The sequence below is a fragment of the Pristis pectinata genome, chromosome 13, assembly GCF_009764475.1.
Source record: "Pristis pectinata isolate sPriPec2 chromosome 13, sPriPec2.1.pri, whole genome shotgun sequence".
NCBI classification, from domain to species: domain Eukaryota; kingdom Metazoa; phylum Chordata; class Chondrichthyes; order Rhinopristiformes; family Pristidae; genus Pristis; species Pristis pectinata.
The window spans coordinates 51,842,008-51,861,672 of NC_067417.1; the positions used below are offsets into that span (position 1 = coordinate 51,842,008).

General features: G+C 45.9%; 1 protein-coding gene across 1 annotated transcript in view; it reads right to left on the reverse strand.

Moving 5' to 3' along the window:
• Positions 1–19,665, reverse strand: part of LOC127577410 (septin-7-like) — a 59,434-nt gene that overhangs the window by 30,207 nt on the left and 9,562 nt on the right. Inside the window, exons 3-7 of the mRNA XM_052028606.1 lie at positions 8,237–8,343; positions 6,034–6,134; positions 5,740–5,874; positions 1,891–2,008; positions 1,128–1,220 (exon numbers count right to left, since the gene is read on the reverse strand). Of these exons, the coding sequence (XP_051884566.1) occupies positions 1,128–1,220; positions 1,891–2,008; positions 5,740–5,874; positions 6,034–6,134; positions 8,237–8,343 (554 nt within the window). The remainder of the gene's footprint in view (positions 1–1,127; positions 1,221–1,890; positions 2,009–5,739; positions 5,875–6,033; positions 6,135–8,236; positions 8,344–19,665) is intronic.

Sequence of the window (19,665 nt, forward strand, 5' to 3'; positions counted from 1 at the left end):
CTCATCCTATTACTGCAATTTTTGGGTTACCAATGATGGAATCTGCTTCAGCTTGTCGTACGATTGCATTTGTTACATTAATAGCCAGGAGATCCATTCTATTTAAATGGAAAGATCCTAAACCTCCAACTACATTCCAATGGTTTTCCCAAACTATAATTAGAAAAAAATTAGGAGTGGTACTATCGACCCTTCAGTTAAATTTGAAGAAACTTGGAGCCCATTCATCCAGCATTTTCATACGATGTAAGCTGACCTTTTCCCGAATCCTTTTCAATAACTTTCTATTCGAATATAGAGCGGAGTTAATGACATAATAATGGTTTTAACCGATGAAATACGACAGCCCAACTTTTGTTTAGTTTTTGTTTATTATTATTTCTTGTTTTGTTATTGTTCTTTTTTTAGTTTGGGTTTTTTTTCATATAATCAAACTTTTTTTAAAATCTTTTTCATGTTCAACTATCAAGAGATTGGGAGGTTCAGATTACATATTTTACTCGGAATTTCTGTCTATATACGTTAACCGTTATTGCAATCCTGATCTCTTTGTATCATTACTATTGTTATATTTATTAATTTGAAACTTAAAAAGATTGAAAAAGAAAGAAGTTCCTGCACATCCTCTTCCCTCACGTCGACATGCCCTAGCTGTTGTACACCATCCTCACAAGCGTCAAGGTCTCTGTCTCTGGTGAATACTGAAGCAAAGTATTCATTAAGGGCCTCCCCTACCTCTTCCGATTCCAAGCAGTCATATGGTCTTATTTACACATGGAATTCTGAGAAGAATTTAACAAGGTTCCAGGTAAAGGATTACGAGAATGCGTGCATTGGAGGTTACCTTTCAAGTTTGGATCAAGAATTCATCGGAAAATAATAAACAAAAAGCATGAATACTGGGCATGCACTGAAGTTGGCAGGACGTGACTGGTGACTCTCCAAGAAGCTGCGTTCACAACTCAGTTTTGAAATAGGTAAAACACAATAAAGTTGGAACTCCAAGTTTGCAAACAAAGTCAGGGCTCACGAAACGTGCAGAATGTTCATCAAATTCTCCCCATCAGAATACAATGTGAAATGTTCCCAGTAAAGGGCACTGAATGGACAGAAAGACAAGCATTTACCTTAAATTTCTTCACCAATTTATTGTCATCTTCATCTTCTGCATTTGGAAATTCATAAATCTTAATCTTCTGCTCTTTGATCTCCTTCATAATCTGTGGAAATCCAAAAAACCCACAACAATAGCAGAAAAGCTCTGGAGACTCACTACTGAACAATAGCAATGCTAACTCCACAAAGAGTCAAGGCAAAACATACATCTCCCCACTCACCAGGAGGTAGGCTGCACATTGGTCTGATTCACTGTCTGATAAGACAGATACTGCGCCTGCTCTCCAACTGAGGGGACAGACACTGCTCTCATCACTGTTTCACAAGAAAAACACTGTACCAGCTCGTTGTCCAATACTTCCATTCCCAGGGACATACCCTAGTTACAGTGACCACCCCTAGGGACAGACACCGGTTACACTGAGACCAGCCCCAAGGGACACACCCCGGTTACAGAGCGACTACCCACAAGGGACACACCCCGGTTACAGAGCGACTACCCACAAGGGACACACCCCGGTTACAGAGCGACTACCCACAAGGGACACACCCTGGTTACAGAGCGACTACCCACAAGGGACACACCCCGGTTACAGAGCGACTACCCACAAGGGACACACCCCGGTTACAGAGCGACTACCCACAAGGGACACACCCTGGCTACACTGCGACCACCCAGAGGGACACACCCTGGTTACACTGTGACCACCCACAGGGACACACCCTGGCTACACTGTGACTGTTGTTACTACCACAACCCTGGGGATTGTTTACCTGTTTCTTGAAGTGTTGACACTCCTCAGGAGTGAGTGTGTCTGCTTTAGCAATGAGTGGAATAATATTCACCTTCTCGTGTAAACGCTTCATAAATTCAATATCCAGAGGCTTCAGCCTGTAAGACAGTGAGGGACTTGGGCTGAGAGCTGCAACGGGAACTGCTGGAGTTACAATACAACGCTGTCCTCCCTGGCTACTCACGCAACCGCTCCTGATCCTTCCTGCCCACCCCACCTGTGGCTCTCCAACTAACGGTTTATTAGACATTTATGCAGGTGCAGAGTATTTCAAAATGGGGTGAGAGGACCGGGGCAGTAGCTCAGGGCAGTGAGTGCAGCCGGCACATGGGAAAGTGTATGGGAGGAATCTGGACAGCAGCTAGCTGTGAGTGGGGCCCCACTGTGTGTGTGTGTGTGTGTGTGTGTGTGTGTGTGTGTAAGGAGGGGGGGAGAGAGGGGGTTTGGGGAGCAGGGTCCAGCTGTGTGACCGAGTGAGGGGAGCGAGGCCCAGCTGTGTGATGGGGTGGGTGGGGAGTGGGTCCCGGCTGTGTGACATGCGGTGGGGAGTGGGGGGTGGAGTGCTACGAGCTGGATTACTCTTGCACAAAGCCAGCACAGACTGAGTGGGCCGAATGGCTGCCTCTGTGCTGTAACAGTTTCGTGAGTTTGATTCTGCAAATCACTTTGCATTCAGACTCCAAGGAGTGTGCGGTCTATTTATTTTTCCCAGCAAAGTGCCCCGCCAACACTTGTCTGTGTTGGATACTTCTGTTATCTGCCTGTTTGTTCTGCCAGTTTGTCCTTGCACTTTGTCACAGTGTGAGTGTCAACTGCATCAGCCCCGGATCCCAACGGCATGTTACCTAGGATACCGAAACATCTGTGGTGAGCATTTGTGCATCCGGGACTGTGGAACAGGACCTGTCTGGGGGTGGGAGTATTTTGTTTTTGTATAACTTTGTATGATCAGCAAATGTGAATACATTACACACAATAGCTTTGTCAAGCTTACCGATACAAACTCTGGTCCCAACACATGTCGTTTGCAAATAATTATTTACAGCTTTCCAAGACATGTGACCCCTTTATTCCTACTGTTTTCTGTCCAATAACCAATCCTTGTCAGTATATTACCCCCAAACCAATTTTACTAACTTCCTGATGTGACACTTTATCGAAGGTTCTCCAGATCAAAGTACATGAAATCCAGTGGCTCCTCTATACCTATCCTGCTCAAGAAACAGCTTCATGACATACCTTCCAAAAATCAGTGATGAATCTGCCAATATTATTTCCTAACAGCCCTGCACTGCTTAATAATACACTTACCCTACTGCTAATGTGGGGATAATGTGTCTGTACCTCCCAGTTTCTCTCTCTTTCTCCCCCCTTCTTAACCAATGGGGATATACTTGCTACCTTCCAATCTGTGGAAACTGCTCTAAAATCTATTGTGTTTGTGAGGAGAAAATCAGAACTAATGTTTCAGGTCAGTGGCCTTTCATCAGAATCAGGAAAGGTTAGAAAATATGTAGAGGGAGAACAAAGGAAGTGTCTGTGATAGGGTGAAGACCAGTACGGCACGGTAGTGTAGCAGTTAGTGCGACGCTATTACAGAGCCAGTGACTCGGGTTCAATTCCCACTGCTGTGTGTAAGGAGTTTGTACGTTCTGTGTGGGTTTCCTCCGGGTGCTCCGGTTTCCTCCCACATTCCAAAGACGTAAGGGTTATGAAGTTGTGGGCACACTATGTTGGCGCCGGAAGCTTGGCGACACTTGCGGGCTGCCCCCAGAACACTCCACACGTATCTTATCTTAAGATCTTCCAGGTGACACAAATGCTGTTGGTGCAGTTCAAGAGAGGGTGATGAACATTTGCAAATGATAGCTGATCTATCTCGAGGAGTGGTAATAAAGGGAGATGCTTCAAGGTGGTAAAGAGCATAAGACGACTGCTGGAACTGTGAGATGAAAAGCACAGCAGCTGCTGGAAATCTGAAATAAAACTGAATGCTGGAACCTCTCAGCAGTTTATCCAACCAGACTTTTCTGCTTGAGTCAGAACTGGACATTTCCAATCACTCCGTTTTTCCACTGTCCACAGGTGCTGCCAAACATGCTGAGTATTTCTCAGCATTCCTTCAATACTGCCTATCCCTCCTTTCCACTCACTGGAACTCTCCAACCCACACTATTAGTTTAAAGCCTTATTTAGAGCCCTGGTTATTCAACACTGGACTGTCCCACAGGTGAAGCCTGTCCCAGTGCAACAAGCTCCTCTTTCCCTAGTGCTAATGCCCACTGAAGAGAAACCTATTCCCCCTACACCAATCTTAATTTTAACTCTCTGATCTCACTGACTCGAAGCCAATTTGTACATGGGTCAGGTGGTAATTCAGAGATTACCACCTCTATGGTTCTGATTTTTTAAACAATTGCTAACAGCTGGAAGTCATTCAGCAGAGCCTCCTTTATCGTGTCTAAAGCCCTGATTTCCACATGGACCACAACAGGTCTTTCCCCTCCCACTTCAAATCCCTCTCCAACCCCAAGCAGATATCCTTAACTCTGGCACTGAGCGAACCTTCTAAACTCACTTTTGCATCTAAACAGCAGGATTCATCCCCTTAAATACACCGTCCCATCACTCACACATTGCTTTCACCTTGCACCGTGAACAACAACCCTCTGCACAGGCTGCTCATCCTCCCTGCAGTCTCTGCTTTCGTCCACACAAGTTGCTAGGACTGTGTACCTGTTGGACACATGCAAGGGCCAAGGCTCCTCCATCACTACCTTCTGGATCCTCAGAAGAGCATAACAGAGCAGGCTATTCAGCCTGTGGTGCCTACCTTGCTATTCAATAACAGCAGAGATGGTCTTTTATCTCAGTGCCATTTTCCTGCACCAACCCCCATCTCTTGATCCCCTTAATATTGAAAAAGGACATCAATCTCCAACTTGAATGTACTCAGTGACTGAGTCGCCACCGTCTTCCCACCTGGGCAAAGAAAGTTCTCCCCATCTCTGTCCTGAATGGCTGTCTCCTTACCTTGCAACTGTGACCCCGGTTGTAGACACCCCAGCCAAGTGCAACGTCACCCTGCATCCACTCTATCAAGCCCCATAAGGATTTTGTACATTTCAACAACATCATCTCTCTCTTGTTTTAACCTATGAGAGCGCAGGTCCAATTCTCCTCATACAACAAACTCCATCTGCTAAACAACCAAACCTGCCTCACTTGTGGAGTCACTCACGTGGCCGATTAATTCTGCAGTACTTAATCTAAGGGGCATGACAACTAGGTAACCTTACAACACCCCAACTCCACCCCTGACTGATTTATCGTACCCAAATCTCACTCATCAAATCATCAACTCTTGAACCAAAGTTCCACAAGCTATAGGCACCAACTGCACAGTGGATCTCAGTTCCTGCATACCACTGCTACCATACATCATCTGTCCTGCTTTGCCTGACTTGATTTTTTTAATTAATCAATGTGTCATCAATATGTGTTGATTACAATTTTGCCTCACCTCTAATTTAGCTTCAAAATACAGCATCCCCTGCCCTAGAAGTCTGGTCCAACCACTTCCCAAAATAGATCAAACTAGCTGCCTCTCCCAAAACTGATCCTGTCGCTCCTAATCAACCTGCAATATCACCCTCAGATCGACCCATTTTCCACTCCTTCCTCGCCACCCATTCTGACACCAGCACCTCTCCAGCCACTGCCCAACACTTATCCACAGCCCCACTCCTCCTCAGCCTGGTGACCTGTTGAGGAAGTGACATCACTGACGTGCAAGGCAGCACCCAATCCTGCTCTGTGCAAGGCTCACCCGTGTCCTGAGGGAGCAATGAAGTACAGGCAGCAGTGCACCCGCGTGTCTGCCATCTGCCGCCGGTTCACTCGGGACTCAGAGTTCAGGAAATCCTCAAACTTGCTGTCGATATAATTCACGACTGGCTGCCAACTGCAAGCAAAGCAGAAAGAGCATAAACCAGTGATAGACACCACCACTCCTCTGGGTGCTCTTACATTCACAGAAGCCTTTCCTTAAAAATTTGACAACTTTCCAAGATTGCAGTTGAACTAACGTGGAAGAAGTGAAGGGAGTAAACTCTGAAACTACCAGTTACTGTTGTCCACTGCATCTCCAAACCCTGGGGTGTCGACAATGGTCAGTGTGAGTTGCACTCCTCCTTCTTTGATCTGAACCTTTGCTTGTTCAACCTGGAAACACACAGGAAAACAGCTCTCAGACTGCTGTTTCAGAAGTCTGCAGCTAACACAACATTTGCAGTGGAAGTGGTGATAGCAAGGGTGCGGGGCAAATCTACAGAACAACAGATAAAAGCAGAATAGGCAGGTGACTGTGGAATGCAAAGGTCAAAGGGAGTCAGCATGCAAATGTGATGGATCCAAACCAGCACAAGTGATGAGTTTCGGTGCAAGTAGAGACACTCAATACCAAAGTCTTAACCAGTCATACCAACCAAAGCACCATTAAGTCAGGGTCAGGTGAGGGTGACCACAGAAAAGCCATTGAAAAAGTAGGCTGTCCAGGAATCCCAAAAACCAACTGTGAATAGGAGAAAGGCTGACAACTTCCTGCAAAGGACTCACCCACCAGCACCTGCACAAATACAAGCAACTTACCACAAACACAGCATCAACAACTCTAAAAGCAGACACACACTTGAAGAACCAATCACTACACACTGATATACAAGCACTGTACTATAGAAAGGTGTGGTCCTGGGAGCTGTCTGGTCCTCATGACATTAGATCCATCACGGGCAAGGAAACCTTTTGCTGAACATCACCAACTGCCTGCCTTCAGCTGATGAATCAATACTTCACATAGATTTGCACTTGGGAAAAGTAGGGAAAGCACCAAGGATACCGAATGTTCCCTTGACAGGGGATTCAATGCTCATCATCAAGATTATCTCAGTACTACCACTGACCAAGTTGGTCAAATTCTCAAAAACAAAGCAATTGAACCAGGTATGCAATGTGGTGAGAGAGTCAACAAGGGATGACCAAAACCTCACTAATCCACCCACTTCCAGATGTATGTACCCATGACAGTATTAAGAGTGACCACTGCCCAGTCCTTGTGAAGGTCAACTCCCATCTTCAACCTAGGATAACCCCTTGTTACATGGGCTCCACCACTGTGCTGCAGGGGATAAATTCAAAACAGAGATTGCAGCTAAGAAGTGGGCATTAATGAGACTCCACAAAGCCATCAACCACAGAAAATTGTGTTCTACCATAATCTTGGGCTGGTATATTCCCCCCTACCATTACAGAGTTCAATGAGTGTAGAAATGTAGGTCACAGCACCACCAGAAGCATCTAAAAGGTATGCGCCAAACTTCTGAGGCTGCATTAGAAGACGTTAAACTGAAAAGCAATATTCTACAGGACGAGTTAAGTGAGGACAAATGGTTCACATCAAAATTCCACAGCCCTCCAGTGAATGAACATCCATCTGTGCCACCCTTAGCCATGGGGAAGATGAGCACGTGACAAAGACAAGGTTGTGATCAAGTTACTGACAAAGTAGTTTCCAGTTGCAGAAGGGTGAGCAGAGGATCCAGAGACAAGGTGAGCAGCAGCATTAATATTTTGATAACATTAATGATTTGGACATAATGTCAAGGTTTGCAGGTGATGTATTTTGCAGAATTGCAATAAACCTTAGATCATGGATATACTGATGAAATGGGCAAATTCAAAGTCGTTAAAATTTAACACACAAGTACAAAGTGATCTCTTTTGTTGGAAAAGGTGAAAAGGCAATATGAACCGAGTGATTAAAAAAAGTACAGGGACTGAGAAATTTGATCTGTTATGTACACATCTTGAAAGTGACAGGACAGGTTGTGAAGGCTTTTAAAATGAATATGGGATTCTTATCTTTATTAAAAGAGTACAAGAGCAAATAAGTTAAACTAAGCTTCTAAATTAGACTAGTTTGACCTCAGCTGGATGAGTTTGCTGAATTCTGGGACCACACTTTAGGATGTCAAGGCTATAAAGGTGGAAAGAGGAGAGTATTTAGAATAGTGCCCAAGATTAGAGACCAGTTCCATGGAGGAAGTGGAGACTCTGCCCACTCTCAGTGTTGACCATTGTGAATACACACCCCCTGCAGCACACTGAGAAAGCTCAGTGTCAGCCTACATTGTAAAAACAGTTAATGTTTCAGTTTGAGACCTTTCATCAGAACTGTTTCTCTTTCCACAGATGCTGCCTGACCTGCTGAGTTTTTCCAGTATTTTCTTTTTATTTCACATTTCCAACATCTGCAGCTTTTTGATTACCTGTACAGTTTTCTTGATCCGGAGTGAAGGACCAGGGTATTCCTTGGAATACAGGTCTGACAGGAAGAGTGAATTGATCAATGTTGATTTGCCAAGTCCCGACTCACCTGTTGGAGTAAAAAGTGCACATCAATCATAATCACGCAACAAAACTGGGTTAGACATGGACATGCAACACAGTTCACTTTGAATGTGGGTCATGCAATGGATGAGACAGCCACCCTTTTCCAAAGAGCCAGTTGACAGGGTGCTGCAGTTGGTCACAATCTCCTCACTTCAGCATGAACTCTGCCTATTCTGTGCATCCTATACAATTTACACTCAGCCAAGGCAATTGCATGCATATAGTTGACTATTCTGTACCACTTTGGATTGGAAACATCAGCCAGCTTGAGCCCATCTGCAGCAGCAATGCATAACCTTTTGGGGACAAAGTCACGTGAGAGATACTCAGATGTCATCAAGCAGGAAATTATTAATAGCCAAATTTCTGTTCAGATTGCAAACAATCTCTAGTTTCCTCAAAATGCAAGATGTATATTGCAGCTTTCTGTGTTTGATAACATAAAATCATGAGGGGCATAGATAGGTTCAATGGGTAGTCCTTTTCCAAGGGTTGGGGAAATCAAGAACTGGAGGGCATAGGTTTAAGTTGAGGGGGAGAGATTGAATAGGAACCCAAGGGGCAACTTTTTCACCCAGAGGGATGAACTGCCAGAGGAAGTGGTTGAGGCAGGTACATTAACAACATTTAAAAGATACTTGGACAGGTACATGGCTAGGAAAGGTTTAGAGGGACAAACGCAGGCAAATGGGATTAGCTTAGATGGGAATATTGGTCGGTATGGACCAGTTGGGCTGAAGGGCCTGTTTCCATGCTGTATGACTCTATGACTAATATAATTTGATCAAAATCATTTTTTCCACTTTTATCAACCTGAGAAAATCATTAGCAGTATGTTTCATGTTTAAAGAACATATCAATAATTTTTAAAATACGCTTCACCTTCCTAACTCCACGCCCCTACCTCAACGAATTCGGAGCTCTTTTTCCGCCACCTCTGCGCCGCTTTCTTCGGTAAGAAGCCCTCTCCCGCTTCTAATGACCCATTCTCCCACCTCCAGCCCTCTTCTTCCACCTGGAGTCCCCCACCGGGCCTGTACCTTCCTTGGACCGATTCATAGCCAACTGTCAGCACATCAGCTGCCTTGACTTTAGTGCCCACCAACTCCCCCCCCCCCCCCCACTCCAACCTTACCCCTTCTGAATGCTCTGCTCTCCATTCCCTCCGCACCAACCCTGACATTGTCATCAAACCAGCCGACAAGGGTTGTGCTGTGGTAGTCTGGCGTACTGACCTCTACCTTGCAGAGGCCAGACGTCAACTCTTAAAAACTTCCTCCTACCTACCCCTGAACCATGACCCCACCGAGGACCACCAGGACATTATCTCCCACACCATCACTGACCTCATCACCTCAGGAGATCTCCCCCCGACAGCTACCAGCATGATAGTCCCACACCCTAGGACTGCCTGCTTCTATCTCCTCCCCAAAATCCACAAGGAGGACTGTCCCGGCAGACCTATTGTCTCCACAGGCTCTTGCCCCACGGAGCTCATATCCTCATACCTGGACACTATCCTGTCCTCCCTGGTCCAATCCCTTCCCACCTATGTCCGTGACATTTCACACGCTCTCCAACTCTTCTGTAACTTTTAAGTTCTCCAGCATGCACAACCTCATCTTCACCTTGGACATCCAGTCCCTATATACCTCCATTCCCCATCATGACGGCCTCACCGCCCTCCGCTTCTTTCTTGACCAGAGACAGCACCAGTCACCTTCCACTAACACTCTCCTCTGCCTGGCTGAACTTGTCCTCACCCTTACAACTTCACTTTCAAATCCTCTCACTTTCTACAGACCAAGGGCATAGCTATAGGCACTCGCTTGGGCCCCAGCTATGCCTGCCTCTTCGTTGGCTACGTTGAACAGTCTCTGTTCCAAGCCTACTCCAGCCCTATTCCTCAATTATTTCACCACTATATCGACGACTGCATTGCTGCCACCTCTTGTACCCATGCGGAACTTGACAGTTTCATAAAATTCGCCACTAATTTTCACCCTGCTCTCCAATTCACTTGGACTATCTCTGACACCTCTCTCTCCTTCCTCGATCTTTCTGTCTCCATCCCAGGAGACTCCTTATCCATCGACATCTTCGACAAACCCACTGACGCCCACAGCTCCCTCATTTACATCTCCTCCTACCCTCTTGCAAGGACACTATCCCTTTTTCTCAATTTCTCTGCCTCCGCCGCATCTGCTCCTATGTAGAGGCTTTCCACTTCAGGACATCCGAGATGTCCAACTTCTTTTCTAACCAGGGCTTCCCCCCCGACTGTGGTCGAGAGAGCTTGCACTCATATCTCTGCCATTTCCCGCACCTCTGCTCTCACCCCCACTCCTCCCAGACCCAACAAGGATAGGGTCCCCCTTGTCCTCACATTTCATCCCACCAGCCAACATATCCTTCTCTGCCATCTCCAATGGGACCTCACTACCAAGCATACTTTCCCCTCCCCACCCCTTTCTGCCTTTTGTAGGGACCGCTCTCTCCGTGACTCCATAGTTTACTCCTCTTCCCCCACCACACACACCCCCCCCCCCACCACCCATCCTGGGAACTTTCCACTGCCCCGCTATTGGTGCGACACCTGCCCCTACACCACCTCCATCCAGGGACCCAAACTGTCCTTTCAGGTGAGACAGATTCACCTGCACCTCTCTTAATATCATTCAGAGCTCCAAGTGTGGTCTTTTCCACATTGGTGAAACCAAACGCAGACTAGGTGACCATTTCGCAGAACACCTGCGCTCTGTCCATAACCATGATCTGCATCTTCCCATTCCCAGTGACTTCCCCACCGCCCCCCCCACGCCACACACACACACAACCACTGATGTGCCAGTCCTTGGCTTCCTCCACTGCCAGGAGAATCCCATGCACAAACTGGAGGAACAGCACCTCATTTTCCGTCGTGGAAACTTGCAGCCTAACGGTACGAACACTGAGTTCTTTCATTTTGTAATCCCCACCCCCCTTCCCCACAACCCCCCCCCCCCATGCTTCTTTCTCTTCTTCCCTTTCCTAGCCACTTCTTTTTTCTACCTTTTTTCCCCTTTCTCTCCCTACCTTTGACCCATCCCCCGGTGGATCTGCTCTCCCCTCCTCCCCCGCACCTGCCTATCACTATCGTGTACCTGCATCTACCTATCACCACCTTGTATCCACCCCACCTCCCCTCTTTTGTCCACCTATCACTGCTCTGCTTTTCCCTCCTATATATTGGGCTTCCCCCTTTTCTTATCTTCAGTCCTGAAGAAGGGTCTTGACCTGAAACGTTGACTGTCTGCTTTTCTCCGCGGGTGCTGCCTGACCTGCAGAGTTCCTCCTGCATCATAGTGTTTTTCATCTAGATTCCAGCATCTGCAGTCCTTTGTTTCTCCATTTTAAAATATCCACTGCTTAATACTGAAATTAAATTTTCATATTAAAATGCATCACATTTTACCATCCTGTTACCAACCCCACATTCAACATCAATGTATTTGGTCACTCAGCATCTGACCACAAAAAAAAGCTATCATTTTTAAAGTGTTTCTAAATCAACTGCCAAGAGTCCTAAAACTAAGAACTTTTATTTGCCTGATATAGTTTACAGTTCTCTCTCTCCCGCCTCCACTCTCTGTGCCAGCCCCTTATCCAGTCATGCAAGCCTTATTCCTGGAAACTTCCATGTTATTTCTGAACTTAATCCAGCAAGTTTATGAGAAAGTTGATCAAAGACCATTGTTAGACTCACTCACTAAAATCAAACAGAGCCCAGTAAACTTTACAGGCTAGGATTCAAACATTTAAGTTAGAAACTCATAGAATGCCTGTTTGCAGAAACAGACCTCAAATTTTCCCCGCACTCCTCCCTCAGCACAAAGGGTGCTGCAGCAGACAATGCAGCTGCCTGGTGGAAATTTCCAACAGCATCACACCCAACCCAGTCCCACTGTAGTTGTCCAAGTTTGGAAATATTGAAGTAACAGTTGGAAAGAGCACATTGTCAATTTCATGTGTCCTTTTTCCCAATTCTCTTCAAACACCTGTCCACTACCGCAGTCCCAACCAACCTCACTGATCCATTAACGGGATTCATGTTCATCTTCACCACGTCACTGAAGGCACTAGAGATTCCCTCACCAACCTCCACCTGCACTACTCCAATAGCAGCTCCAACAATCTGTTTTTTAGCCCTATAATGCTCCAATCTTTGCTGGCACAGTTCTTCATGACAAATAAAGTCTATGCCCCCAGCGTGTCCCTCAGGGATCGGTACCGGGGGCGTGGGGTTCCGGTGTGGTCACTGTGGGATGGGTACCGGGCAATGCCCCCAGCGTGGTCCCGCAGGTATGTGTACCAGGAGATGTCCCCAGCGTGGTCCCGCGGGGATGCGTACCAGGAGATGTCCCTAGTGTGGTCGCGCGGGGATGCGTACCAGGAGATGTCCCCAGCGTGGTCCCGCGGGGATGCGTACCAGGAGATGTCCCTAGTGTGGTCGCGCGGGGATGCGTACCAGGAGATGTCCCCAGTGTGGTCCCATGGGGATGTGTACCAGGAGATGTCCCCAGCGTGGTCCCACGGGGATGCGTACCAGGCGATGTCCCCAGCGTGGTCCCACGGGGATCAGTACCGGGCAATATCCCAATATCCCCAGTGTTTCCTGTGGGATGGGTACTGGAGTGGGGGGGGGGGGGGGGGGGGGCGGTGGGGTGGGCGATGTCCTGTGTGGTCCCACAGGAACGGGTGATACCTACAATCTCCTCCGGCCATCCAAAATATTGGATTCTTCAATTCCTCAATTTTAATCTCAAAACCACAAGTGGGGGTGCCTTTGTCTGTGGAGGCACCAGGCTCTGCAATTCCTTTCCTACAGCTTTTGATGAAACTCTCCTGTAAGAAATTCATTAAACCATCTCTTCACCCTGCCTTTTAGTCATCCATTCTAGCGTCAGCTAATTTAACTTGAAATCAAATTTCATCTGCCAATGTCCCTAACACATGCATTCGGACATGTCACAATGTTAAAAGTGTTTTGTTAAAATAAACCTTTTGTATTTATTGTAGGTCAATGTCTGCTGTTGCTGCTTTCCTGGATTTGATACATCTTGGCCTCTCAACCACCGGGTGGTCAGATGCATCAATGATCACCACCACAGGATAAAGGAAATGGATACCAATACGAAAGCTACTGCTTCTGGATGAGAGAGCTCCCAGCTATAGACAGCATATGGACAAGTACTCATCAACACTGCTGGGAAATGCAAAGCAACAGCTCTACCTGAGAGCTGTTCTCCAGAGACTAAAAGATGCATAACTGATCATTTCTCTTACAAGAACTAAAGAACCAAAAAGGGACAAAGGATAATTGACACATCCCTGCGACATGTCAGAGTATCCTAACTCAAAAGCTGCTGTCAAGTTAGTTTTGCAAATTAAACATATATTAGCCTATCATCTGTGTAATGAGTGAGACAAGGAGGTGGGAGAAGAACCTGCCTTTGCATCACAAAACAGCTGACTCCCAGAAATACAGGTTCCATGGCGTGGAGAAACAAGGGAAAAGAATGCAGATTTGAGTCACAGATACAGGCAGAGGAAGTACTGTATGTATTCTCATCCCATCACAAGAGGGACAAGTCTTGCAAATAGGCACTGAAGCAATGGTCGCTACATTTGCTCCTGCTACAAAGGTAGGAAAGCAGGTTGTGAAAAGGAAACAAGGAGGGTGTAAAAGGGAATCAAGTTAAGTCAGTGGGTAAAAATATGGTGTAATGGAGGGAAATGTAACATTTTCATTTTATAATATAAAATATAAAAACACTTCAAGTGCCAGAGATTGCTCATCTCTGAGAATGAATTGATTCTGGGTCGCAGAGCATGATTCACTAATGACTAGTATGCAGGGATAATACAGCATACAGAATGTTTTGCTTCAGTTATGTAGGGTGTTTGGTGACAACACATCTGAGTACTGCACACAGTCTGCTCATTTAGGAAAGGATGGTAATGAGTTAGAACCAACTGAGAGTAGGTTTACTGGGCTAATACCTGGAATGGATGGGTTGTTTTATTGACAAGCTTGGCTTGCATCCACTGGAGTTTCGAAGAGTGAGAAGGAACAATTGAAACATTAAATCCTGAGGGATGTGGAAGATGTTTCCTCGTAGGAGAATCAAGATAGATGAGAAGAATTTTTTTCCTCCCCCTCAGAGTGTCGTGAGTCTTTGGAAATCCCTTCCTCTAAGCGCAGTGAATATTTTTAAGACAGAAGTAAACAGATTCTTAATGAACGAGGTCATTGAAGGAAATACGGGAATATGGAGTTGAGACTACAATCAGATTATTCACTATCCCATGAGGTGCCAGGCTTGGGGGTCGAGTCACTTCTCCTGCTCCTAATTTCCCTGCAACAGATTGGCTGTGGTCTAATTGAATGGCTAACAGAACTCAGACTGCCTTCATCTGTTTACAAAAAGAAAAGATGGCCACTAGTTTCCTGTGACTCCATAAGGCTGGTGCTTACCACATTTCCCTGTAGTAAGTTAATGACATTGAAGGAGTGTCAACCCAAAAACCTCTAAAATAACTTAAAATAAGAATTAACCCTCAATGGGTTAAAAACCCATCTCGGGTGCTTTTCTAACTGAGTTTATCACAACGAGGCTTTTGAGCAAAGTCTCGTCAGTAATCAAGGCCTGAAATGGTCAACAAATTCTTCTACCTACTGAGTCAAGTCTGAACTGCACTTTACAGGAAAGCCAACCTTCTGTTCAAAAAGGTGACTGAGGTCAGCTGCTCCCGGTGCGGCCTCTGCACATTGGTGAGACCCGACGCAGATTGAGTGACCACTTCATTGAGCACTTTCGTTCCTTTCGCCGCAACAGCCGGGACCTCATAGTGGCCGCCCACTTCAATCCCACATCCCACTCCCACACTGACACGTCTGTCCACTGCCTCCTCTACTGCCACGTTGAGGCCAGGCCCAGGTTGGAGGAACAACACCTCATATTCCACCTTGGGAGTCTCAAACTTGATGGCCTTAACATCGATTTCTCTAACTTCCGGTAAGTCCTCACCTTCTTTTTCTACTCCCCCCACCCCACTCCTTTGTCTTCCCTTATTCCCATGGCTCCCTTCCCCCGCCTTGATGATCTGCCCATCTCCTCTCCTCCCTTCCCCCATCCTTTATTCCATGGTCCACTGCCCTCTCCTACTGGATTCCTCCTCCTTCAGCCCTCGGTCTCTTCTACCCATCACCTCTGAGCTTATTACATCTTCTCCCCCTCCCCCACCACCTTCCCCTCTCACCTGAACTCACCTCTCCCCTGCCTGCGTGTACTCCTCCCCACAGCCCCCCCCACCTTCTTATTCTGGCATCTGCCCTCTTCCTTTCCAGTCCTGATGAAGGGTCTCAGCCCGAAACAGCGACTGTTTATTCCCCTCCACGGATGCTGCCTGACCTGCTGAGTTCCTCCAGCACTTCTTGTGTATTGCTCCAGATTCCAGCATCTGCAGAATTTTTTGTGTCTCAGGCTGTCTTTGAGCAGCACTCAGATTGACTGATTGATTGATTTGGCAGTGCTCTGGGTAATGTTGAACAAGTGCATTAGTTACAGCTTTGGCAGTTCAGGAACATCAGCTTCCGCTTTACCTTCGATTATTTAAAGAGGTCTCTCTGGGTGAGGTTTAATGTTTCATCTCCCTTAGTTGAGATGAAACATTAAACCCCACCTACTTTGCCAAATACATACAGAAGACCCTAATTCTAACCCAGGGAAATTCATTGCCTTTCATAGCTGTGGTGATGATTAGGAGGCACGGCTAGGAATCATGATCAAATGGAAAAATAAGGAATCACTCAGGTCCGAATCAAACAGAACACTAAAGTTACAGACTGACACATCCTGAGACTGCAGAGCATAGGAAGGTGAGGGGAAACAGGTACAGGCAAATGATACAGGGAAAGGAAATAAGCCGCTCACTCATCTCGAAATAACACTTCACACTAACTCAGGCTGATAAGCATTTAAAACAGATTATTTCTTAGCATGAAACAATGTTTTGAAAAATATGGCAATATAATGACAGCCATCAATTTAGTGGTATAGGTACTGCCCTATGACAAATTTGGAAAGGACAGGCCTTAGACTGCTACTGTACCTGTTCCCTGTAAAATTAATAGCATTATTATTTTTCGACTAATGACCAAGTTCAGACACTTTGACAGCATGTCAGAGACAGAGTTCCTCTTGTGCTTCATTTAGAAACAGAAGCAAATTCCAGAACCACACAGTGACCTCAGTAGGTAGAATTAGTTGACTATTCCCAGCCTCGGTCACTGACGAGGGCTTGTTTAAAAGGCTCATCATAATAAACTGAGTAAGAAATGCCATTTAGATCGGTTATTTTAACGCACTGTAGGTTAATTCTTATTTTTAAATACTGTGTGGATGTTTGAGCCACTTGAATACGCCATTCCACTCCTACATGACTGTGCGCTCCTGCACTTTAATAAGGCCAATTTGAGGAACAGCACCTCCTCTTCTGTCTAGGCATGTTGCAGCCTTCTGAATTCAGTATCAAATCCAAAAATTTCAAGTGACCTGCTTTCTCTGTCTGCATTAGGACAAGCCAAACCATCCATCTGTGATATTGGCTCAGTTTTTCCTCTCTCCATTAGCATAGCCTGACCTGCTGGCACACCCTACAGCCCTGCATTTCACAGCTTTTACTTTCCTTTATCTTTATTCTCACTCTCTAACTGTCCTCAGCTCACGTCTTTCATGAACAAAGGATCAAATTCTCTCTACTGCCCCCATTAACCCATCGACCAGATGACCTTGTTTATAGCTTATCCCCATGGCTACCCTGGATTTATCAGTGATAGGGTGAGGCCAATGTCCCATCAATCTCACCCTCCCTGCAAATTGATACCAACTCATTTTCTGTCCTTCCCAGTTCCATCAAAGGTTCTAGGACCTGAAACGTAACTTTATTTCTCTTCCGACAGACACTGCCTGACCTGCTGAGTGTTTCCAACATTTTGTTTTCATTTGAGACAAACATTCATATGCCTGTTATTTTCTGTACTTGGGACAGAACTTTCTTTCCAACTGATTTTTCTGTTGGAAAGCTGCTGACCAAATAGAAAGCCTGCAGACTTCCAGGCGACAGCAAAGATCTGTCAACAAACACAACTGCCAGCTACGAGACAAATCTCTCCACTACAGAAGACTGCTGCTCCATTTACTGTCCAGGTTACTGGAAGTGATGCACATCAAGCTCCTCACGGTGCACAGCTACTGCAATGCAGCCATTCACGGTTCTTAAATGTTGTGAGAGCAGCTGCCTCAACAGCCCCCTCAGGCAGGCCGTTCCAGATTACAACCACACTCCAAGTGAAAAATGCTTCCTCTTACTCCTCATTTAAAAACCCATGCCTTCTGCTCTTAATCACCTCTACCAAGGGGAAGTGTTTCTTATTATCTACACATAATATCATATACCTCTATCAGGTGCCCCTTCAGCCCCCTCTGTCCAAGGCCAAACAAACCCAATCTATCCTATCTCTCCTCATAACTAAAACATTCCATTCCAGGCAACGTCCTGATGAATCTCCTCTGCCCGCTCTCAGGAGCAACCATGTCCTTCCTATAGTTTTCATCCGACTCATTCAAGGTAAACATTTTCCACTCCTCTAAATCAGGAATATTCAGACATAATTTCACCCTGACAATGAATCAGCTCCATATTTACAGTTCATTTACAGGTAAATGTCTCCAACAAGAGTAAATTCTGGGACCGAGGCTGTGGCAGGGATAGTGATTTGAAGAGTCTTAAAGCCCATTGTGCTGGAACCAGATCTTACAAAGACCCAGTAACAGACCTTTGCTCAGCACTTGCCTCATGTTATACATGGTAGCACTATCACCAACACTACTGTATCCCAGGGTTATACAGCGACAGACCCGTCCCCACCAGTACTGTACCCAATGTTATAGAGTGACAGCCCCATCCCCACAGGTAGTGGTGAAACAATTTCAGAGAGCAGTTTTCAGAGAGAAAATGAGTTAATAGCAATTACAGAGAAGGTAGGGGAGAAATGGGCAGAACAAAGGGAATAGCTCTGATAGGGAGAGACCAAATGAATACACGTGGCAGCTGTAGGCATATCATCTGTGCTCTTTGTCTGTGTTACATGTCACGGAGCTGTGGGACATTCCCGCAGGCCACACTATACTAGTAGAGGGGGATGACAGGCAGACATGGCCAATTCTGTTGCAGTACTTGTCATGAAGGTGCTCCCACACTACTGTTGGAGAAAGGAGTTCCAGGATTTCCACCCAACAACAATTCAGGAACATGGTATATTTCCAAGTCAGGATGGTGTGTGACTTATAGATGAATCTGCAGGTACCAGTGCTCCAATGAGCCTGCTGCCTTTGTCCTTCTTGGTGGTGGAGATCACAGTGCTGAGAGGTGCTATAAGAGTAGCCCACGAGGATCTCAATGTATTTTATAGATGGTACACACCAAAGCCATTGTGCACCAGACGTTGAGAGACTGAACATTTAGGTCAGTTGACGGGCACCAATCAAGTGGGCTGCTTTGTCCTGGATGATGAGTTTCTTGAGGATTGTTGGTGCTACACTTATGTAGGCAAGTGGAGAGTATGTCATCATGCACCCAAATTGTACCTTGTAGACTATGGAAAGACCTAGTGATATCAGGAGTTAAATCTCTCACCACAGGATACCCATCACTTGTAGCTACAGTATTTATGTGGTTGACCAGTTGAGTTTCTGGTAATTGGTTACCCTCCAAGACAGACAGTAGGAGACTCGCCAAAGGTAATACAACTGAATATCAAGGTTAGGGTGGTTGGACTCTCTCTTACTGGAGATGGCCAGTGCCTGGCACTCATGTAGCACAAACGTTACTTGCTGCCCATGCCTGAATGAGATCTGTCATTACAGCATGGAGATGTGGAAACTTAATTTGCTGAAGATCTGCAAATGGAATTGAACATTGCAATTATCAGCAGACATCCCCGCTTCTGACCATATAACGGAAGGAAGGTCATTGATGAAACAGCTGAAGATAGTTGGACCTTGGACACTGCTCTGAAGAACTCCAGTCATGACATTGAGAGCCTGGGACAACTGATCTCTGAAAACCAAAGTCATTTTCTTTTATGCAAAGAATAACAAACACTGGAGTGTTTACCCTTTGATGCCACTGATCTCTGTTTTATCAGGGAGCCTTGATGACACACTTGGTCAAATGCTGCCTTGATGCCAAGGACAGTCAC